This window comes from Dendropsophus ebraccatus, chromosome 7, assembly GCF_027789765.1.
Source record: "Dendropsophus ebraccatus isolate aDenEbr1 chromosome 7, aDenEbr1.pat, whole genome shotgun sequence".
NCBI lineage: Eukaryota > Metazoa > Chordata > Amphibia > Anura > Hylidae > Dendropsophus > Dendropsophus ebraccatus.
The window spans coordinates 19,500,954-19,523,448 of NC_091460.1; the positions used below are offsets into that span (position 1 = coordinate 19,500,954).

The window sequence follows — 22,495 nt, forward strand, 5'->3', positions numbered from 1 at the left end:
CAGAGCATTGCAAAGCTAGATCAGTGGACTCATATGAGCTACTGTATCTATAGGCCACAGAGCACTGCAAAGCTAGATCAGTGGACTCATATGAGCTACTGTATCTATAGGCCACAGAGCACTGCAAAGCTAGATCAGTGGACTCATATGAGCTATTGTATCTATAGGCCACAGAGCTCACAGAGCATTGCAAAGCTGGACCTGTGGCCTCATACCAGCTATTGGACGGCAGAAAGAGCTTCGACATAGAAGTTTAGCTATTGACGCAAGTTTGTAGACCTGGACGGGAGCCTGGTTGGGCAATGATCACAGATACAAACCTCACTGGCATTGCCATCTGAGCAAACAGACCAGTCACTATGATGATGCTGTAAAGGAAGAGGATGCCCAAGTACCTATCACAGGCAAATCAGGTTCTTAACCCCACAAGATTCCAGTTATGGGCCAAGAAGACGTGGACCTGCATGGGCACAGTCCAGATATGCTGTCTACCCTCACAGACACAACTAGGGAGACTTGTAACATGAACAAAGGGGCAAACGTGCCGCACCCGGACCCTGTGAGACCTATACTGACTGAGAACAATTACAGAAGAAAAGCTCCAGAGCCGAGGCCTGCACAGCTCCACAGGGAAAGGGAACGGGCAAGATCAAAGGTTGGAGGGGAGCATGGCGCACGCCCCTAGCCAGACACCGCCTGCAAATGGCTCCCTGGTGTTCTCAGGCTTTTCATGAAAGCTGCAGGCTGCCGAGATGAAAAAGACCCTAAGTGGTTACATACACCAGACCCCGAGTGCACCCGGTCACCAGGACCTGCAGAGGATTAACCCCTCTATAACCAGACCCCGAGTGCACCCGTCACCAGGACCTGCAGAGGATTAACCCCTCTATAACCAGGAGACCCCGAGTGCACCCGGTCACCAGGACCTGCAGAGGATTAACCCCTCTATAACCAGGAGACCCCGAGTGCACCCGGTCACCAGGACCTGCAGAGGATTAACCCCTCTATAACCAGACCCCGAGTGCACCCGGTCACCAGGACCTGCAGAGGATTAACCCCTCTATAACCAGGAGACCCCGAGTGCACCCGGTCACCAGGACATGCAGAGGATTAACCCCTCTATAACCAGACCCCGAGTGCACCCGGTCACCAGGACCTGCAGAGGATTAACCCCTCTATAACCAGGAGACCCCGAGTGCACCCGGTCACCAGGACCTGCAGAGGATTAACCCCTCTATAACCAGACCCCGAGTGCACCCAGTCACCAGGACCTGCAGAGGATTAACCCCTCTATAACCAGACCCCGAGTGCACCCGGTCACCAGGACCTGCAGAGGATTAACCCCTCTATAACCAGACCCCGAGTGCACCCGGTCACCAGGACCTGCAGAGGATTAACCCCTCTATAACCAGGAGACCCAGAGTGCACCCGGTCACCAGGACCTGCAGAGGATTAACCCCTCTATAACCAGACCCCGAGTGCACCCGGTCACCAGGACCTGCAGAGCATTAACCCCTCTATAACCAGACCCCGAGTGCACCCGGTCACCAGGACCTGCAGAGGATTAACCCCTCTATAACCAGACCCCGAGTGCACCCGGTCACCAGGACCTGCGGAGGATTAACCCCTCTATAACCAGGAGACCCCGAGTGCTTCCGGTCAGCAGAACAACTGCATGGGATTAACCCTTCCGTAACCAGGACAGAACCAATAATCCAGATTGACAGATTGTGAGGTCACAGGAAAGGTTTTTACTGCAGCACAGGGGTCAGGGCCTGCTGATATATAAGGTTAGGTACAAGGATTACTCTACAGAGGTGACCTCCCTGGGGAGGGGGGGGGGGGGGATTGTTGAGTACATTATAGTGGCCCCTGGGACCGCTGTCACTTTCCCCCAGCCTCCAGGCAGCTCTCTCCAGCAGGCAGGTCTGTATACACACAATGGGTCAGAGATCAGGCTCCTCTAGCTGTAGATCTGGCATTTACATGGCCCTTAATGGATACAAACAGCTCACTCTGTGACCTTCCATGCTGACCCTCATTTATCTATAGCTGCTATTAGCTTAACAGCAGGCAGCGCGGAGACAACACTGGTCACATATCGCCCTCTGCAGGACACCACAATAACTGCAGGTGGAAACATAATATACTGCCAGCAGGTCACCCCCGGGGGATATTATATAGCCCATATATATCTGTACAGAGGTATCACACAAGATCCTCCCTATAAATCTACATAGCCATCATGCATCTGTAAAGCAGAGCTGTCAATCATCAGATCCCCATCTCACCATATCCGTCATCACTCATCACATACAGGTAATTTATCTGTACAACCTCTATGATCTTTTATCATACGCATGTCATTCATTCATCAATGCACTTAGCATTTACACATCACTTGTCAATCATCACAAGCTCGTCCTCCATCCACATCTTACACCTGTCATGCATCATATACCCATCATTCACTGCCATTAAAAAGTAGTTATTCATTACATACCCATCTTTCACAGTCAGACACCCATCAATAATCAGCATCAGACAGTCACTACTCATGGTCGGCCATCAGACAGTCACTACTCATGGTCGGCCATCAGACAGTCACTACTCATGGTCGGCCATCAGACAGTCACTACTCATGGTCGGCCATCAGACAGTCACTATACACGGTCGGCCATCAGACAGTCACTATTCATGGTCGGCCATCAGACAGTCACTATTCATGGTCGGCCATCAGACAGTCACTATTCATGGTCGGCCATCAGACAGTCACTATTCATGGTCGGCCATCAGACAGTCACTATTCATGGTCGGCCATCAGACAGTCACTATTCATGGTCGGCCATCAGACAGTCACTATTCATGGTCGGCCATCAGACAGTCACTATTCATGGTCGGCCATCATACAGTCACTATTCATGGTCGGCCATCATACAGTCACTATACATGGTCGGCCATCATACAGTCACTATTGACAGTCATCCATTATAGAGTCTGCTAAATCTCCATCTCCATATGACATTACCTTGTATGTAGACAACATGCCCCCTATAGTACAGGACAGGAATGATGCCTGGCTCTGTCCTGCTTTTCAGCATGAATGATTGTTTTCCATTAGGAAAAGGCCCCAAGATGAAGAACTGGAAACCAAGATACAAGGAAGAGTCACCGACACTCAGGGGTCCTCTGCGATAGCCCTGTAATGTGTCCTTCCCCGGGAGCCAGAGCCCATAGCCCTGTAATGTGTCCTCCCCTGGGACCCAGAGCCCATAGCCCTGTAATGTGTCCTCCCCTGGGACCCAGAGCCCATAGCCCTGTAATGTATCCTCCCCTGGGACCCAGAGCCCATAGCCTGTAATGTGTCCTCCCCAGGGACCCATACCCCATAGCCCTGTAATGTGTCCTCCCCTGGGACCCAGAGCCCATAGCCCTGTAATGTGTCCTCCCCTGGGACCCAGAGCCCATAGCCCTGTAATGTGTCCTCCCCTGGGACCCAGAGCCCATAGCCCTGTAATGTGTCCTCCCCAGGGACCCATACCCCATAGCCCTGTAATGTGTCCTCCCCCGGGAGCCAGAGCCCATAGCCCTGTAATGTGTCCTCCCCTGGGACCCAGAGCCCATAGCCCTGTAATGTGTCCTCCCCTGGGACCCATACCCCATAGCCCTGTAATGTGTCCTCCCCTGGGACCCAGAGCCCATAGCCCTGTAATGTGTCCTCCCCAGGGACCCAGAGCCCATAGCCCTGTAATGTGTCCTCCCCAGGGACCCATACCCCATAGCCCTGTAATGTGTCCTCCCCTGGGACCCAGAGCCCATAGCCCTGTAATGTGTCCTCCCCTGGGACCCAGAGCCCATAGCCCTGTAATGTGTCCTCCTCTGGGACCCAGAGCCCATAGCCCTGTAATGTGTCCTCCCCTGGGACCCAGAGCCCATAGCCCTGTAATGTGTCCTCCCCTGGGACCCAGAGCCCATAGCCCTGTAATGTGTCCTCCCCTGGGACCCATACCCCATAGCCCTGTAATGTGTCCTCCCCTGGGACCCATACCCCATAGCCCTGTAATGTGTCCTCCTCTGGGACCCATACCCCATAGCCCTGTAATGTGTCCTCCCCTGGGACCCAGAGCCCATAGCCCTGTAATGTGTCCTCCCCTGGGACCCAGAGCCCATAGCCCTGTAATGTGTCCTCCCCTGGGACCCAGAGCCCATAGCCCTGTAATGTGTCCTCCTCTGGGACCCAGAGCCCATAGCCCTGTAATGTGTCCTCCCCTGGGACCCAGAGCCCATAGCCCTGTAATGTGTCCTCCCCTGGGACCCAGAGCCCATAGCCCTGTAATGTGTCCTGCCCTGGGACCCAGAGCCCATAGCCCTGTAATGTGTCCTCCCCTGGGACCCATACCCCATAGCCCTGTAATGTGTCCTCCTCTGGGACCCAGAGCCCATAGCCCTGTAATGTGTCCTCCCCTGGGACCCATACCCCATAGCCCTGTAATGTGTCCTCCTCTGGGACCCAGAGCCCATAGCCCTGTAATGTGTCCTCCCCTGGGACCCATACCCCATAGCCCTGTAATGTGTCCTCCTCTGGGACCCATACCCCATAGCCCTGTAATGTGTCCTCCCCTGGGACCCAGAGCCCTTAGCCCTGTAATGTGTCCTCCCCTGGGACCCATACCCCATAGCCCTGTAATGTGTCCTCCTCTGGGACCCATACCCCATAGCCCTGTAATGTGTCCTCCCCTGGGACCCAGAGCCCATAGCCCTGTAATGTGTCCTCCCCTGGGACCCATACCCCATAGCCCTGTAATGTGTCCTCCCCTGGGACCCAGAGCACATAGCCCTGTAATGTGTCCTCCCCTGAGGACCCAGAGCCCATAAGCCCTGTAATGTGTCCTCCCCTGGGACCCAGAGCCCATAGCCCTGTAATGTGTCCTCCCCTGGGACCCATACCCCATAGCCCTGTAATGTGTCCTCCCCTGGGACCCATACCCCATAGCCCTGTAATGTGTCCTCCCCTGGGACCCAGAGCCCATAGCCCTGTAATGTGTCCTCCCCTGAGGACCCAGAGCCCATAGCCCTGTAATGTGTCCTCCCCTGGGACCCAGAGCCCATAGCCCTGTAATGTGTCCTCCCCCCCAACCCCATAGCCCTGTGATATGTCCTCCTGGGGCCCGGACCCCATAGCCCTGTGAGGTGTCCTCCCGGGGCCCATACCACATAGCTCTGAATGAAGTGCAGAGAGATACTAGGTCTGTATCATTCATCACACATTACCTCACCGGGGATGGATTCTTATCATCCTCTGTCCTCATACAGAGCTGCACTCACTATTCTGCTGGTGCAGTCACTGTGTACATACATTACATTACTTATCCTGTACTGATCCTGAGTAACATCCTGTATTATACCCCAGAGCTGCACTCACTATTCTGCTGGTGGGGTCACTGTGTACATAAATTACATTACTTATCCTGTACTGATCCTGAGTAACATCCTGTATTATACCCCAGAGCTGCACTCACTATTCTGCTGGTGGGGTCACTGTGTACATACATTACATTACTTATCCTGTACTGATCCTGAGTAACATCCTGTATTATACCCCAGAGCTGCACTCACTATTCTGCTGGTGGAGTCACTGTGTACATACATTACTGATCCTGAGTAACATCCTGTATTATACCCCAGAGCTGCACTCACTATTCTGCTGGCTCGGTCACTGTGTACATTCATTACATTACTTATCCTGTACTGATCCTGAGTAACATCCGGTATTATACTCCAGAGCTGCACTCACTATTCTGCTGGTGGAGTCACTGTGTACATACATTACTGATCCTGAGTAACATCCGGTATTATACTCCAGAGCTGCACTCACTATTCTGCTGGTGGGGTCACTGTGTACATACATTACTGATCCTGAGTTACATCCGGTATTATACTCCAGAGCTGCACTCACTATTCTGCTGGTGGGGTCACTGTGTACATACATTACTGATCCTGAGTTACATCCGGTATTATACTCCAGAGCTGCACTCACTATTCTGCTGGTGGGGTCACTGTGTACATACATTACATTACTGATCCTGAGTTACATCCTGTATTATACCCCAGAGCTGCACTCACTATTCTGCTGGTGGGGTCACTGTGTACATACATTACATTACTGATTCTGAGTTACATCCTGTATTATACCCCAGAGCTGCATGCACTATTCTGCTGGTGGGGTCACTGTGTACATACATTACTGATCCTGAGTTACATCCTGTATTATGCTCCAGAGCTGCGCTCACTATTCTGCTGTTGGGGTCACTGTGTACATTGTGTGATCTGCTTTCCCTGAAGACATGGGTGCTTTTGCTACTCTTCGCACTGCTGTGAGATCTAGGACTGAAGCAGCAGGACAGCCGGCTATGTGAATGTGTTACACAAGACTTTGGAGCAAATGTGCACAACAACTGTTTAGAAAGTTGTGATTTGTTTTGTTTTTTTGCCATTTAAGGAGGCAATGAGTAATGGAGGATAAGTAGAAAGCTAATGTAATGAATGATCTCCGTGATCTCAGTCACTATGATGGGGGATTATTCTGCAGTCTCTAGCATTCTGATTATTGTAAAGACTGTTGTATCTGCATCCACTTTCACAGTACTCTCTGATCATGGTGGTCAGGGTCCTGGTAGGTGAATGCAGAGTGTGGTGTAGACGCTAGATGTGTAGGCAGGTGCTCATCCATACAGTGCGCCTTGGTATCACATCTGCAGCTCTGTGTCTATGGGAGGGCCACCAGGACACTGTTCACACTGCAGATGACCTCGCCAGCCTCTTCAAATCAGACAGTGATCAGAGCACCATGCTGGGCCCCGTCCTATGCTTCGGAGGCTTCTTCTGACTGTGATTTGTATGTCAGGATCATCCCTGCCAGCGAGCAGGATACAGCGCCAAATACAGAGGTGGCAGGATCCCCCATGTTAGTGCCAATCAGACGGGACGCTTACTGTGAATGACCTAGGAAGAGCACCAAGCTGAGTAGGGGTCTGCCTACACTGAGCAGACAGCAGCATCAAATGCTATACACAAATACAGCTGCACCACAACAGCACAGCAGTAGGATGGCAGGGGTGGCGCAGGGTGTACCATACCATCTAGCACAACCTCCCCAACGCCTCTGGGGGGCCCCTAAGGGATAAAGGGGGGTATGTGAAGTAGCCAGAGAGAGAACAGGGGAAGCATGGGCACCAGTCATATTGACAGTAACTGTTCCCTAAACCACCAGAATTATTAACCTATTCTCCATCACAGGCAACAAGGCCAGCAGGGCTGCAGATACTAACCTCTCATCTGCCCTACACTACCAGGAATGTATACATCCAATACAGAGAAAAAGCAAAAAAACAACTGGAGTCCAGTTCCATCCTACCCTCTCTCGCTTCCCTAGACCACCAGGGATACTGTCATTACCCCTGCTCTTCCCTAGACCACCAGAAATACCGTCATTGGCCCTTCTCTTCCCTAGACCACCAGGGATACTGTCATTACGCCTGCTCTTCCCTAGACCACCAGAAATACCGTCATTGGCCCTTCTCTTCCCTAGACCACCAGGGATACTGTCATTACGCCTGCTCTTCCCTGACCACCAGAAATACCGTCATTGGCCCTTCTCTTCCCTAGACCACCAGGGATACTGTCATTACGCCTGCTCTTCCCTGATCACCAGAAATACCGTCATTGGCCCTTCTCTTCTCTAGACCACCAGGGATACTGTCATTACGCCTGCTCTTCCCTAGACCACCAGAAATACTGTCATTGGCCCTTCTCTTCCGTAGACCACCAGGGATACGGTCATTACCCCTTCTCTTCCGTAGAACACCAGGGATACGGTCATTAGCCCCTCTCTTCCTTTGACCACCAGGGATACTTTCATTGGCCCTTCTCTTCCCTAGACCACCAGGAATACTGTCATTAGCCCCTCTCTTCCCTAGAACACCAGGGATACTGTCATTACCTCTTCTCTTCCCTAGACCACCAGGGATACTGTCATTACCCCTTCTCTTCCCTAGACCACCAGGGATACTGTCATTACCCCTTCTCTTCCCTAGACCACCAGGGATACTGTCATTGGCCCTTCTTTTCCCTAGACCACCAGGGATACTGTCATTACCCCTTCTCTTCCCTAGACCATCAGGGATACAGTCATTAGCCCCTCTATTCCCTAGACCCATTGGCTTTAAAGTCATCACCAAGGGAGGCTTTCTCTTGCATGATCTGAGGACCCAATACAGAGACAAAGCAAAAACCAACTGGAGTCCAGTCCCGTCCATAAACAGCCCCCCATACAGGTTCCCTCTGGTATTACAGCTCCGCCCTATGAACATGCGAGCTCTTTTAGGAAGCAAGCCTCCATTTAGTTACATAGGGACACTGCCAATGTTGTGGTCCCCAGTGACAATGATAGAGCTCTATAGGAGCGGCTCCAGTCACCTCTGATGTAAGCCATGTCTGACATCTCCCCATCCTCATAGCATCTCACACTTTCCTCCAGCTGCTGCGAGGAGCAGTGAATTACACCCGGCCCAGCTATTGATTCCATATGGCAGAGGACGCTTCTCCCGAGGAGGAGAGAGGCCGATGAGAGCCGCGCACCTTCCACACCGGAGAGCTCTATCTCCACCACCAGCCGTCTGGCAGCGCTTAGCTTGGAGTATTTCTGGCATCTTCTCTCTCGGCGGCCGCTGCCAAGTCCCCCTGAAGCCCTGGGTTTTAATCAGTATCACATAAAGTTTAACACATGCTGTGAAACCATAGAGCGATGCCCCCCAGGGGGTCCATGCTGAGAAAGAGAAGCCATCCCACCCTCCGCCGCCACTTTCCCTCACCAATTATCGCTCAACTTTGGCTGAACTGCCAGGAACGTGAATGAGGCGGCACTGCCAACCGCGGGAAGAGCCTGGGGTCAGGAGATGAAAGAGGAGAGAGATACAGAGACATGATCCGGAGCTGGGTGGTCAGCGGAGGGAGCTGTAATAATATCACTATAATATGTGAGGAGCACGCCACCGCCAGCAGCTAAAGGAGTACTAGAATCTGCTATGTCGCCAGGACCCAGACCACCTACACCGGTGACAACAACTGCATCCAGGACACTGCTCATAGGGCTCACACACACCGATCCCGGCACCTAGTCTGGTGGGGGGATGCCAGAAAAGAAGCACCATGTCAGTAGCAGGGGGCACCATGTCAGTATAAGGGTGCTGAGGGATGGATGTGCAGCGGGCACCATGTCAGTATAGGGGTGCTGAGGGATGATGTGCAGTGGGCACCATGTCAGTATTAGGGTGCTGAGGGATGGATGTGCAGTGGGCACCATGTCAGTATTAGGGTGCTGAGGGATGGATGTGCAGGGGGCACCATGTCAGTATAAGGGTGCTGAGGGATGGATGTGCAGCGGGCACCATGTCAGTATAAGGGTGCTGGGGGATGGATGTGCAGGGGGCACCATGTCAGTATAAAGGTGCTGAGGGATGGATGTGCAGGGGGCACCATGTCAGTAGCAGGGTGCTGAGGGATGGATGTGCAGGGGGCACCATGTCAGTATAAGGGTGCTGAGGGATGGATGTGCAGGGGGCACCATGTCAGTATAAGGGTGCTGAGGGATGGATGTGTAGGGGCACCATGTCAGTATTAGGGTGCTGGGGGATGGATGTGCAGGGGGCACCATGTCAGTAGCAGGGTGCTGGGGGAAGTATGTGCAGGGGGCACCATGTCAGTATTAGGGTGCTGGGGGAAGTATGTGCAGGGGGCACCATGTCAGTAGCAGGGAGCTGAGGGATGGATGTGTAGGGGCACCATGTCAGTAGCAGGGTGCTGGGGGATGGATGTGCAGGGGGCACCATGTCAGTAGCAGGGTGCTGAGGGATGGATGTGCAGGGGGCACCATGTCAGTAGCAGGGTGCTGGGGGAAGGATGTGCAGAGGGCACCATGTCAGTAGCAGGGTGCTGGGGGAAGTATGTGCAGGGGGCACCATGTCAGTATTAGGGTGCTGAGGGATGGATGTGCAGGGGGCACCATGTCAGTATAAGGGTGTTGAGGGATGGATGTGCAGTGGGCACCATGTCAGTATAAGGGTGCTGAGGGATGGATGTGTAGGGGCACCATGTCAGTATAAGGGCGCTGAGGGATGGATGTGCAGGGGGCACCATGTCAGTATTAGGGTGCTGAGGGATGGATGTGCAGGGGGCACCATGTCAGTATAAGGGTGCTGAGGGATGGATGTGCAGGGGGCACCATGTCAGTATAAGGGTGCTGAGGGATGGATGTGCAGTGGGCACCATGTCAGTATTAGGGTGCTGAGGGATGGCTGTGCAGGGGGCACCATGTCAGTATAAGGGTGCTGAGGGATGGATGTGCAGTGGGCACCATGTCAGTATTAGGGTGCTGAGGGATGGATGTGCAATGGGCACCATGTCAGTAGCAGGGTGCTGAGGGATGGATGTGCAGGGGGCACCATGTCAGTATAAGGGTGCTGAGGGATGGATGTGCAGGGGGCACCATGTCAGTATTAGGGTGCTGAGGGATGGATGTGCAGTGGGCACCATGTCAGTATAGGGGTGCTGAGGGATGGATGTGCAGGGGGCACCATGTCAGTATTAGGGTGCTGAGGGATGGATGTGCAGTGGGCACCATGTCAGTATAGGGGTGCTGAGGGATGATGTGCAGTGGGCACCATGTCAGTATAGGGGTGCTGAGGGATGATGTGCAGGGGGCACCATGTCAGTATAAGGGTGCTGAGGGATGGATGTGCAGGGGGCACCATGTCAGTATAAGGGTGCTGAGGGATGGATGTGTAGGGGCACCATGTCAGTATTAGGGTGCTGAGGGATGGATGTGAAGGGGGCACCATGTCAGTATAAGGGTGCTGAGAGATGGATGTGCAGGGGGCACCATGTCAGTATTAGGGTGCTGAGAGATGGATGTGTAGGGGCACCATGTCAGTATTAGGGTGCTGAGGGATGGATGTGCAGTGGGCACCATGTCAGTATTAGGGTGCTGAGGGATGGATGTGCAGTGGGCACCATGTCAGTATTAGGGTGCTGAGAGATGGATGTGTAGGGGCACCATGTCAGTATAAGGGTGCTGAGGGATGGATGTGCAGGGGGCACCATGTCAGTATTAGGGTGCTGAGGGATGGATGTGCAGGGGGCACCATGTCAGTATTAGGGTGCTGAGGGATGGATGTGCAGTGGGCACCATGTCAGTATAGGGGTGCTGAGGGATGGATGTGCAGGGGGCACCATGTCAGTATTAGGGTGCTGAGGGATGGATGTGCAGTGGGCACCATGTCAGTATAGGGGTGCTGAGGGATGATGTGCAGTGGGCACCATGTCAGTATAGGGGTGCTGAGGGATGATGTGCAGGGGGCACCATGTCAGTATAAGGGTGCTGAGGGATGGATGTGCAGGGGGCACCATGTCAGTATAAGGGTGCTGAGGGATGGATGTGTAGGGGCACCATGTCAGTATTAGGGTGCTGAGGGATGGATGTGCAGGGGGCACCATGTCAGTATAAGGGTGCTGAGAGATGGATGTGCAGGGGGCACCATGTCAGTATTAGGGTGCTGAGAGATGGATGTGTAGGGGCACCATGTCAGTATTAGGGTGCTGAGGGATGGATGTGCAGTGGGCACCATGTCAGTATTAGGGTGCTGAGGGATGGATGTGCAGTGGGCACCATGTCAGTATTAGGGTGCTGAGAGATGGATGTGTAGGGGCACCATGTCAGTATAAGGGTGCTGAGGGATGGATGTGCAGGGGGCACCATGTCAGTATTAGGGTGCTGAGGGATGGATGTGCAGTGGGCACCATGTCAGTATTAGGGTGCTGAGGGATGGATGTGCAGGGGGCTCCATGTCAGTATAAGGGTGCTGAGGGATGGATGTGCAGGGGGCACCATGTCAGTATAAGGGTGCTGAGGGATGGATGTGCAGGGGGCACCATGTCAGTATAAGGCACAGCAGACAGATGAAATACAAGACATCTGAGACTGTGAGAGACATTCTGAACCACTAGGAGAATAGAAGGATAATGATCAGCGAACATGCCCATTCCCTTATCACTATATAAGGGGGAACTTCTCCACTGTCAGCATTAGCTCCTGAAGACCCCCACCGTGCACTCACAACAGCCAAGTCATTTCCGGTAATCCATCATGGCCCCAAATGTGCCAGATTATCAAGATCAGGGGCGGGTGGGTCTCCAGAGCTGCTCATAGAGTCGTCCAGAATTTGAGAATCGATTTGATTTTCATAGAAAAATTTTAATTTGACCTCCCCCCCCCCCCCCCCCCCCCAAAAAAAAAAAAGTGCGCTCTGACCAGCAGGGGGAGCAGTGGTGTGCAGGGTTCGGGAGGTGCGGTTACCGGCGGCCCACAGCCTCAACGGGGAAGTCTGGCCAAGCCCAGGGCAAAAAAAGCTTTTTCTCCTGCAGTTTAGAGTGCCCCCTGCTGGGCCACCCACACGCACCCAAGAGAGGTCCCCGGTAGAGGACCAGGAGGAGCAGCAGCAGCCGGGCACTGAGGAGCCCCGGGGCAGGAGAGACCCAGAACAATAGAGAGAAGGTGAGGACTGTCTAGTAACTAATACTACTACTCCCAATACAACTACCACTCCCACCCCTGATACTACTACTCCCAATACTACTGCCACTCCTGATACTACTACTCCCAATACCACTCCCACTCCTGCTGCTACTACTACTCCCAATACTGCTACCACTACTATTGCTACTACTACTCCTAACACTGCTGCTGCTACTCCCACTACTATTGCTACTACTCCTTTTATCTACTACACCACTCACGCACTATGCCTCTACTACTACACCCATCATAATTAGGAAGAAAAAAAATTATAATACATAAATAAAAAGTAAATAATATATATACACACAAACATTTCAAGATGTTATTTTTGGCCATATCGCCCAGCCCCTAGCTACTCATATAATAAAGTCCCATAGATGAGGAGATTACATGGGGGAAACCAGTAGCTTTCACCGCCCACAGCAGGACCCCCAGATGGAGGCGGACACTTGTAGTCGGTGGTCATACCTGCTTCATGGCAAACTCCCCGATCCTCTCCGAGTGCTTGCGGATACTCTCCAGGAAATCCTTTAGGTCGGACATGGAGACGTCCTTGATCTCCTCCCGCAGCTTGGGGATGTTCTCCACCATGGTCTGACAGAAGCGATAGTGACTGACCTGGGGCAGGTAGGTGTGCTCCATCTGCTCCAGGGTCTTCAGGGCCGGGTAATGTCTACAGGGGGGAAAGCAGAAGGCAAGCTGTATAATAACAGATATATTATATATCCAGCCCTATGTACGGTCTCACTGCGGCTGAGCAGCTGATGACGTGGCCGCGTCATCAGCCGCGATTGGCTGAGCACAGTTATGCTCAGCCAATCGCGGCTGAGCTTCGGATGACGCTGCAGAGGGCGGCCGGCACTCGGGAAGATCCGCCGGCCTCCCGAAGAAGACGTCACTGCTGACGATCGGAGACCGTGGACGACACGAGATGCGGTGAGTATAATGCACCACACTTCCGGGTCTAGCGTGGGTGGGGGGAAACACGGGGAAGGGGGCCATTCACAGACATAACATACATTACAAAGTTGTATAACTTTGTAATGTGTGTTATTCTGTGAATAATTTTTTATCGCCAGACAACCCCTTTAAAGTCATCTGACTTGTTTGCCAACCCATTACATGACAGACAGAAGAAGCTTCAGTCAGCGAGCTGGTCTCCAGCAGATTCCATTTCCAAGGTATAAACGGAGCTTGCCCAACCTGATCTTTTCAGTGTCTGCACTAAACACACCTGTCACTGGATGAGCAGGGGATTTCAGCTGTGAAGCCCGGAGAATAGTGAATGCAGCTCGGTGACAGTACACAGCGTGTAATATTACACGTATCAGTGGATTTATAACTTATGGTGAGTTATATAAACTTTCACCACTAGGGGTCCAGAATGTATTCTGCTTCATGCAGCTCCAGGTCCGGCCCCCAAGACAGCTCCTCTTGATCACTCACCTCTTCGCCTTCATCTGCTCCCGTAATTTACTGTACATCTCCAGCACTGAAGAGACAAAGGGAACAATTACCACTCCGTATATTCAACACCGTACACACAGCAGATACCGCTATACACCCTATAGACAGACGATACTGTCATACACTGTATAATGTACACAGCCCATACTGCCACACACTGTATAATGTACATAGCCGATACCGTCATACACTGTATAATGTACATAGCCCATACCGCCATACACTGTATAATGTACATAGCCCATACCGCCATACACTGTATAATGTACACAGCTGATACCAATCCCACACTGGCCGCACACCTACCTGGCAGGCACAGGCTGAGCTTCTCCACAGTGGCGGTGATGTTCCTCTGCTGTATGCGGCACTGCTGCAGATCCTTCATGGTGGATAATACCTAAAGATGGAGGAGAATATCACAACTACCCATATAGTGTCCTGTCTATATATAATACCGTCCTATACATAAGAGGAGGATATCACTGCTGTCCATATAATGTCCTGTCTATATATAATACCGTCCTATACATAAGAGGAGGATATCACTGCTGTCCATATCATGTCCTGTTTATATATAATACCGTCCTATATATAAGAGGAGGATATCACTGCTGTCCATATAATGTCCTGTCTATATATAATACCGTCCTATACATAAGAGGAGGATATCACTGCTGTCCATATAATGTCCTGTCTATATATAATACCGTCCTATACATAAGAGGAGGATATCACTGCTGTCCATATAATGTCCTGTCTATATATAATACCATCCTATATGTAAAAGGGGAACAATAAGAGGATTCAAAACTGACTTTAGATGGTTTAAAAGGTCACAAAGTATGCCCACAACACCGTCCATAGGAGACGATAGGCAATGGTCACAGCTTTTCTTCCTCTCGTCTGTACCATTCACAGCGCATGCCCACAACAGACTTACAGAAAACAATAGGCAATGGTCACAGCTCATCTCCTTCCCTTTACAGGTCGTAGAGTATGCCCAAAACACTCTCCATAGGAGACAATAGGCAATGGTCACAGCTCATCTCCTTCCCTTCTCTTTACAGGTCGCAGAGTATGCCCAAAACACTCTCCATAGGAGACAATAGGCAATGGTCACAGCTCATCTCCTTCCCTTCTCTTTACAGGTCGCAGAGTATGCCCAAAACATTCTCCATAGGAGACAATAGGCAATGGTCACAGCTCATCTCCTTCCCTTCTCTGTACAGGTCACAGAGTATGCCCACAACACTCTCCATAGGAGACAATAGGCAATGGTCAAAGCTTTTCTCCCACTCTTCTCTATAAAGGTCAGAGAGTATGCCCACAACACTTTCTCACAGAAGACACTACATCAGCTCCAGACTAAATGCTCCTATGAGTAACGTGGTTGCTGTAAAGCAAATATCTGAAGTGCTATAAGACAGCAGGCTCGGACAATATGGCCACTGTTCATAGTCAATAACAATGTAGGTAGGATAATGTGTGACCCCCGGAGGGGTATTACCTCTGCCCCATTCAGCTGCAGCCGCCTATTGATGTCCATCACCAAGTTCTGAAACAAAGGAACACAGAGAAGCGGGTTACAACCTGTGCGTGTATACTGACACACTGTAACAAACCATCAGCACACATATGGTATAAAGGAACACTCGTCCTATAAATGGCCGATCCAAGGGGGCGGGATACGGCGGCCGACCCAAGGGGGCGGCCGACCCAAGGGGGCGGGATACGGCGGCCGACCCAAGGGGGCGGGATACGGCGGCCGACCCAAGGGGGCGGGATACGGCGGCCGACCCAAGGGGGCGGGATACGGCGGCCGACCCACGGGGGCGGGATACGGCGGCCGACCCAAGGGGGCGGGATACGGCGGCCGACCCAAGGGGGCGGGATACGGCGGCCGACCCAAGGGGGCGGGATACGGCGGCCGACCCAAGCGGGCGGGATACGGCGGCCGACCCAAGCGGGCGGGATACGGCGGCCGACCCAAGCGGGCGGGATACGGCGGCCGACCCAAGCGGGCGGGATACGGCGGCCGACCCAAGCGGGCGGGATACGGCGGCCGACCCAAGGGGGCGGGATCACCAAGTTCTGAAACAAAGGAACACAGAGAAGCGGGTTACAACCTGTGCGTGTATACTGACACACTGTAACAAACCATCAGCACACATATGGTATAAAGGAACACTCGTCCTATAAATGGCCGATCCAAGGGGGCGGGATACGGCGGCCGATCCAAGGGGGCGGGATACGGCGGCCGATCCAAGGGGGCGGGATACGGCGGCCGATCCAAGGGGGCGGGATACGGCGGCCGATCCAAGGGGGCGGGATACGGCGGCCGATCCAAGGGGGCGGGATACGGCGGCCGATCCAAGGGGGCGGGATACGGCGGCCGATCCAAGGGGGCGGGATACGGCGGCCGATCCAAGGGGGCGGGATACGGCGGCCGATCCAAGGGGGCGGGATACGGCGGCCGATCCAAGGGGGCGGGATACGGCGGCCGATCCAAGGGGGCGGGATACGGCGGCCGATCCAAGGGGGCGGGATACGGCGGCCGACCCAAGGGGGCGGGATACGGCGGCCGACCCAAGGGGGGCGGGATACGGCGGCCGACCCAAGGGGGCGGGATACGGCGGCCGACCCAAGGGGGCGGGATACGGCGGCCGACCCAAGGGGGCGGGATACGGCGGCCGACCCAAGGGGGCGGGATACGGCGGCCGACCCAAGGGGGCGGGATACGGCGGCCGACCCAAGGGGGCGGGATACGGCGGCCGACCCAAGGGGGCGGGATACGGCGGCCGACCCAAGGGGGCGGGATACGGCGGCCGACCCAAGGGGGCGGGATACGGCGGCCGACCCAAGGGGGCGGGATACGGCGGCCGACCCAAGGGGGCGGGATACGGCGGCCGACCCAAGGGGGCGGGATACGGCGGCCGACCCAAGGGGGCGGGATACGGCGGCCGACCCAAGGGGGCGGGATACGGCGGCCGATAGGATCCTGGCGTTTTTTTACTGCTTTTTGTTTATGTCATTCACTGTACAGGAACAATATTGATTTTAAAAAATCGGACGATTACGCACGCTACGGTATATTACATGTTTATTTATTTTTATGTGTTTTATTTATAAAATGGGAAAGGGGGGTGATTTAAACTTTTATTGGGGGAGGGGCTACGGTGTGTTTTTTTTTAAACTTTTTTTTATATTTTTTTACACTTTTTGTGTCTCTTTAGTACAGTGTTTCTCAACTCCAGTCCTCAAGACCCACCAACAGGTCATGTTTTGAGAATTTCACAGGTGATATAATTATAGTCAGTGCTCCAGCTGCCACAGCTGTTCGTTGTATGGGATATCCGCTAAACATGACCTGTTGGTGGGTTTTGAGGACTGGAGTTGAGAAACACTGCCTTAGGGGACTTTAACATTTTTACATTGGATTTCCTACACAGACCAGTGTAATCTGCGATCATTGCATAGAGCCTGCCTTTGCAGACTCTATACAGTGATCGCCAATCTGACTGGCGGGAGGAAAGTAAGAGACCTCCAGGAGTCCGATAGAACGATCAGAACCCCCGCAGGCATGCTGCGGGGGTCCTGATCGATCAGTGACAGCAGCACAGCTCCTGCCGATGATGTAAGTGGTGCGATCGCGGCACTGCAGAGGTTAATGGCGGGCGGCCGGGCTATCGTGGCAGCCCGTCATTAACAGTGAGGACCTGGCTGCATATAGCAGCCGGTCCCCACATGCTTTTAAGTGAGCTCCTGCCACTGAGCTAAGTGCCGTGATCGTGGCACTGCAGGGGTTAATGGCAGCGTGTGTCGTGATCGCAGCGGCCCATCATTAACAGTGATGTCCTGGCTCCATATAGCAGCCGGTCCCCATGTGCTTTGAAGTGATCTCAGCTCCTGAGCTCACTGCAATGCACTGCCGGACTCCATGACGTACGGGTATGTACTGTTCTGTGCAGATTCCTGGGCACATTGGCACAGTTAGGCCCCAGCAGCTGCATACAGATCAGGGTAGGCACTACTATGGGGAGGCTCCCCTGGCGTCTTACCTTCAGTTTCTCCGCTTCTCCTCGCACTTTCAGCAGCTCGGTGATGGAGTCTACGAAGCCATGATAGTGAAAGTTACACATCTTCTCGATCTCGCGGTCATGGTTCCGGATCCGTGCATCCAGCTTCTCCACAAAGTGGCTGTGCTCTTCGCCATCGTATACAGATCTGCAATGAGAAGATGGTGTAAGAAGAGGTCACTACTGTGAGATCTGAAACATTTCAGCACCAGGTAGGAAGCAGATTTATGAATGCAGCTCTGAAGCAATGTATGTAGCAACAACATACACCAAATGAGTAAAATACCAGCATAATGCAAAAGAAAAGGATGCTACGGGTGATAAATACAGAATCGGGGTAGTGCCCTATGCCCATCACAAGCTTTATTATAGATTGCAATGAGCTTGGAAGAAACACAAACTTTATTTGGGGACAACACGACACATGAGCGCCACCTGCTGTCAGACACAACACACAACCAAATCTCCAAATCCTTCACAAGGAGTCCCAATAGACACCCCCCCCCCCTCTATAAACCATACAGAAGCTGAGATACGGGGGCTGCATGCTGACAGGGTGACCCAGGGGGAGCAGGAATAGGGTGGGTGGTCGGCTGTGTGAGGTCAGTAATGCTTCTATTTACTGACAGCAAACAGAGATGGGGATAGTGGACAGCAATATCTATCCTGCAATATACACTACAGAACATTGCCTCATACTCCATATCTTTGCAGAGAGGAAGAAACAGAGGAGTATCACAGGTTCTAGCTGCTGCCTATAGAAGTCTATGGAAAGGGGAGGGGGAGGAGTAGAGGAGTCTATCACATCAATGGGATCAGGTTCTAGCTGCTGCCTATAGAAGTCTATAGAAACGGGAGGAGGGGAGGGGGAGGAGGAGTCTATAACATCACTGAAGGATCAGGGTTCTAGCTGCTGCCTATAGAAGTCTATGGAAAAAGGAGGAGGGGAGAAGGAGTCTATCACATCAATGAGGTATCGAGTTCTAGCTGCTGCCCATAGAAGTCTATGGAAAGAGGAGGGAGATGAGTACAGCAGTCTATCACATCAATGAGGTATCGAGTTCTAGCTGCTGCCCATAGAAGTCTATGGAAAGAGGAGGGAGATGAGTACAGCAGTCTATCACATCAATGAGGTATCGAGTTCTAGCTGCTGCCCATAGAAGTCTATGGAAAGAGGAGGGAGATGAGTACAGCAGTCTATCACATCAATGAGGTATGGTTCTAGCTGCTGCCCATAGAAGTCTACGGAAAGAGGAGGGGCAGGAGAAGAGACCAGGCTCCTGGAGTACATTACCCCTGGGATGATACAAAAGACACTTCCTGGAAGCAGCAGCGTTCCTTTATACCTCTCCCTCCACCTCCTCCTCTCTCCATAGACTTCAATGGGAAGCACCTGTGACGGATCTCTCAGTGAATCTATATATATGGAAGACATCTCTCCTGGAACATTCTCGAGAGCCTTCCAGGAGGCATTACCTGAAACGTTAAGAGAGACAACTACTCAATACATCTCCATGAGGTGCACTACTACTCCCATCATGCAATGCAGGGAATAGTGAGCCTGACAATAGGGAAATGTAACCAGTGCGGAGGGTGTGAGGACCCAGATGAGTGGAGACGGGTGACAGGATGCAGTGCCCTGGCCCTGCTCATACAGACGCCTATGAGTTATTACCGCCGGCCTGGTGACAAGTAGGAGGAATTGTGTGTACAATCCCCGAACAGCGTCCATGACATGAGAATGAAAGCTCCTGCATCAAATTACAGCATTAAAGGTTGTGCAACTCACACCACATGGGAACACAGTGTATTCCACATCCCATCCAAAGGACAAGTCACACAGTGTCACACGCCGGTCATACAACACATGTACCAGCCTCTACTACTACACACCGGTCATACAACACATGTACCAGCCTCTACTACTACACACCGGTCATACAACACATGTACCGGCCTCTACTACTACACACCGGTCATACAACACATTACTGGCCTCTACTACTACACACCGGTCATACAACACATGTACCGGCCTCTACTACTACACACCGGTCATACAACACATTACTGGCCTCTACTACTACACACCGGTCATACAACACATGTAATGGCCTCTACTACTACACACCGGTCATACAACACATGTACCAACATCTACTACTACACACTGGTCATACAACACATGTACCGGCCTCTACTACTACACACCGGTCATACAACACATGTACCGGCCTCTACTACTACACACCGGTCATACAACACATGTACCGGCCTCTACTACTACACACCGGTCATACAACACATGTAATGGCCTCTACTACTACACACCGGTCATACAACACATGTACTGGCCTCTACTACTACACACCGGTCATACAACACATGTACCAGCCTCTACTACTACACACCGGTCATACAACACATGTACCAACATCTACTACTACACACCGGTCATACAACACATGTACTGGCCTCTACTACTACACACCGGTCATACAACACATGTACCAACATCTACTACTACACACCGGTCATACAACACATGTACCAGCCTCTACTACTACACACCGGTCATACAACACATGTACCAGCCTCTACTACTACACACCGGTCATACAACACATGTACCAACATCTACTACTACACACCGGTCATACAACACATGTACTGGCCTCTACTACTACACACCGGTCATACAACACATGTACCAGCCTCTACTACTACACACCGGTCATACAACACATGTACCAACATCTACTACTACACACCGGTCATACAACACATGTACTGGCCTCTACTACTACACACCGGTCATACAACACATGTACTGGCCTCTACTACTACACACCAGTCATACAACACATGTACTGGCCTCTACTACTACACACCGGTCATACAACACATGTACTGGCCTCTACTACTACACTACCAACATCTACTACTACACACCGGTCATACAACACATGTACCGGCCTCTACTACTACACACTGGTCATACAACACATGTACCGGCCTCTACTACTACACACCGGTCATACAACACATGTACCAACATCTACTACTACACACCGGTCATACAACACATGTACCAACATCTACTACTACACACCGGTCATACAACACATGTAATGGCCTCTACTACTACACACCGGTCATACAACACATGTACCAACATCTACTACTACACATCGGTCATACAACACATGTACCAACATCTACTACTACACACTGGTCATACAACACATGTACCAGCCTCTACTACTACACATCGGTCATACAACACATGTACCAACATCTACTACTACACACTGGTCATACAACACATGTACCGGCCTCTACTCCTACACACCGGTCATACAACACATGTACCGGCCTCTACTACTACACACCGGTCATACAACACATGTACCGGCCTCTACTACTACACACCGGTCATACAACACATGTACCGGCCTCTACTCCTACACACCGGTCATACAACACATGTACCGGCCTCTACTACTACACACCGGTCATACAACACATGTACCAGCCTCTACTACTACACACCGGTCATACAACACATGTACCGGCCTCTACTACTACACACCGGTCATACAACACATGTACCGGCCTCTACTACTACACGCCGGTCATACAACACATTACAGGCCTCTACTACTACACACCGGTCATACAACACATGTACCAGCCTCTACTACTACACAAGGGTCATTGCGTGGCCGGCGACCGACGATTCCACAAGCACCATACATTACCTAACCATGTTGCAGGTCTTCTTCTGCACTCAGCCAACCGCGGCGGCCAGGGATTGGCTGAGCGGTCTGTCAGCTCAGACAGGCCGCTCCGAAGCTGCTGCTGCGCGCGAGAGCAGGAGTAAGTGTGCAAGAGAAGCCCTGCAACATGGTTAGGTAATGTATGCTGTTTAAAGAAGAGCTGCAAGGACATCGGTAAAGATGTCCCTACAGCCCACGCTAAACGATTATCGAGCCGTGGAATAGGCCCAGAAAACATTATTTTACATTATTGATCGGGCCCCCATCAGCCCGTGGAATAGGACCCGAAGATCCATCCAATCAGTGGAGCCCAGATGAAGGTACAGACCAAGAAGATCAGAGTCCAACCAAGAAGATTAGAGTGGCATCCCATCCATGGCTCCTCAGCTGATCTCTCAATTCTGACATCGGCTGAACATCCACCATGTAAAGGAGAACGTAGTCCAGGGGAGGAATAAAGCACACTACAGCTATGTAATAGGCTCTACAAATGAGCACCCATTACCAAGATTGGTGGTTGTCTACTAGGAGGCTTGAGTCAT

At 52.2% G+C, this 22,495-nt stretch overlaps 1 protein-coding gene across 3 annotated transcripts in view; it reads right to left on the reverse strand.

The window, feature by feature from the left end:
- The window catches only part of EXOC6B (exocyst complex component 6B), a 133,173-nt gene that overhangs the window by 77,006 nt on the left and 33,672 nt on the right, over positions 1-22,495 (reverse strand). For all 3 annotated transcript variants that reach the window (XM_069977171.1, XM_069977173.1, XM_069977172.1), the window contains exons 3-7: positions 18,157-18,322; positions 15,606-15,653; positions 14,405-14,495; positions 14,078-14,123; positions 13,100-13,304 (exon numbers count right to left, since the gene is read on the reverse strand). In XM_069977171.1, the coding sequence (XP_069833272.1) occupies positions 13,100-13,304; positions 14,078-14,123; positions 14,405-14,495; positions 15,606-15,653; positions 18,157-18,322 (556 nt within the window). The remainder of the gene's footprint in view (positions 1-13,099; positions 13,305-14,077; positions 14,124-14,404; positions 14,496-15,605; positions 15,654-18,156; positions 18,323-22,495) is intronic.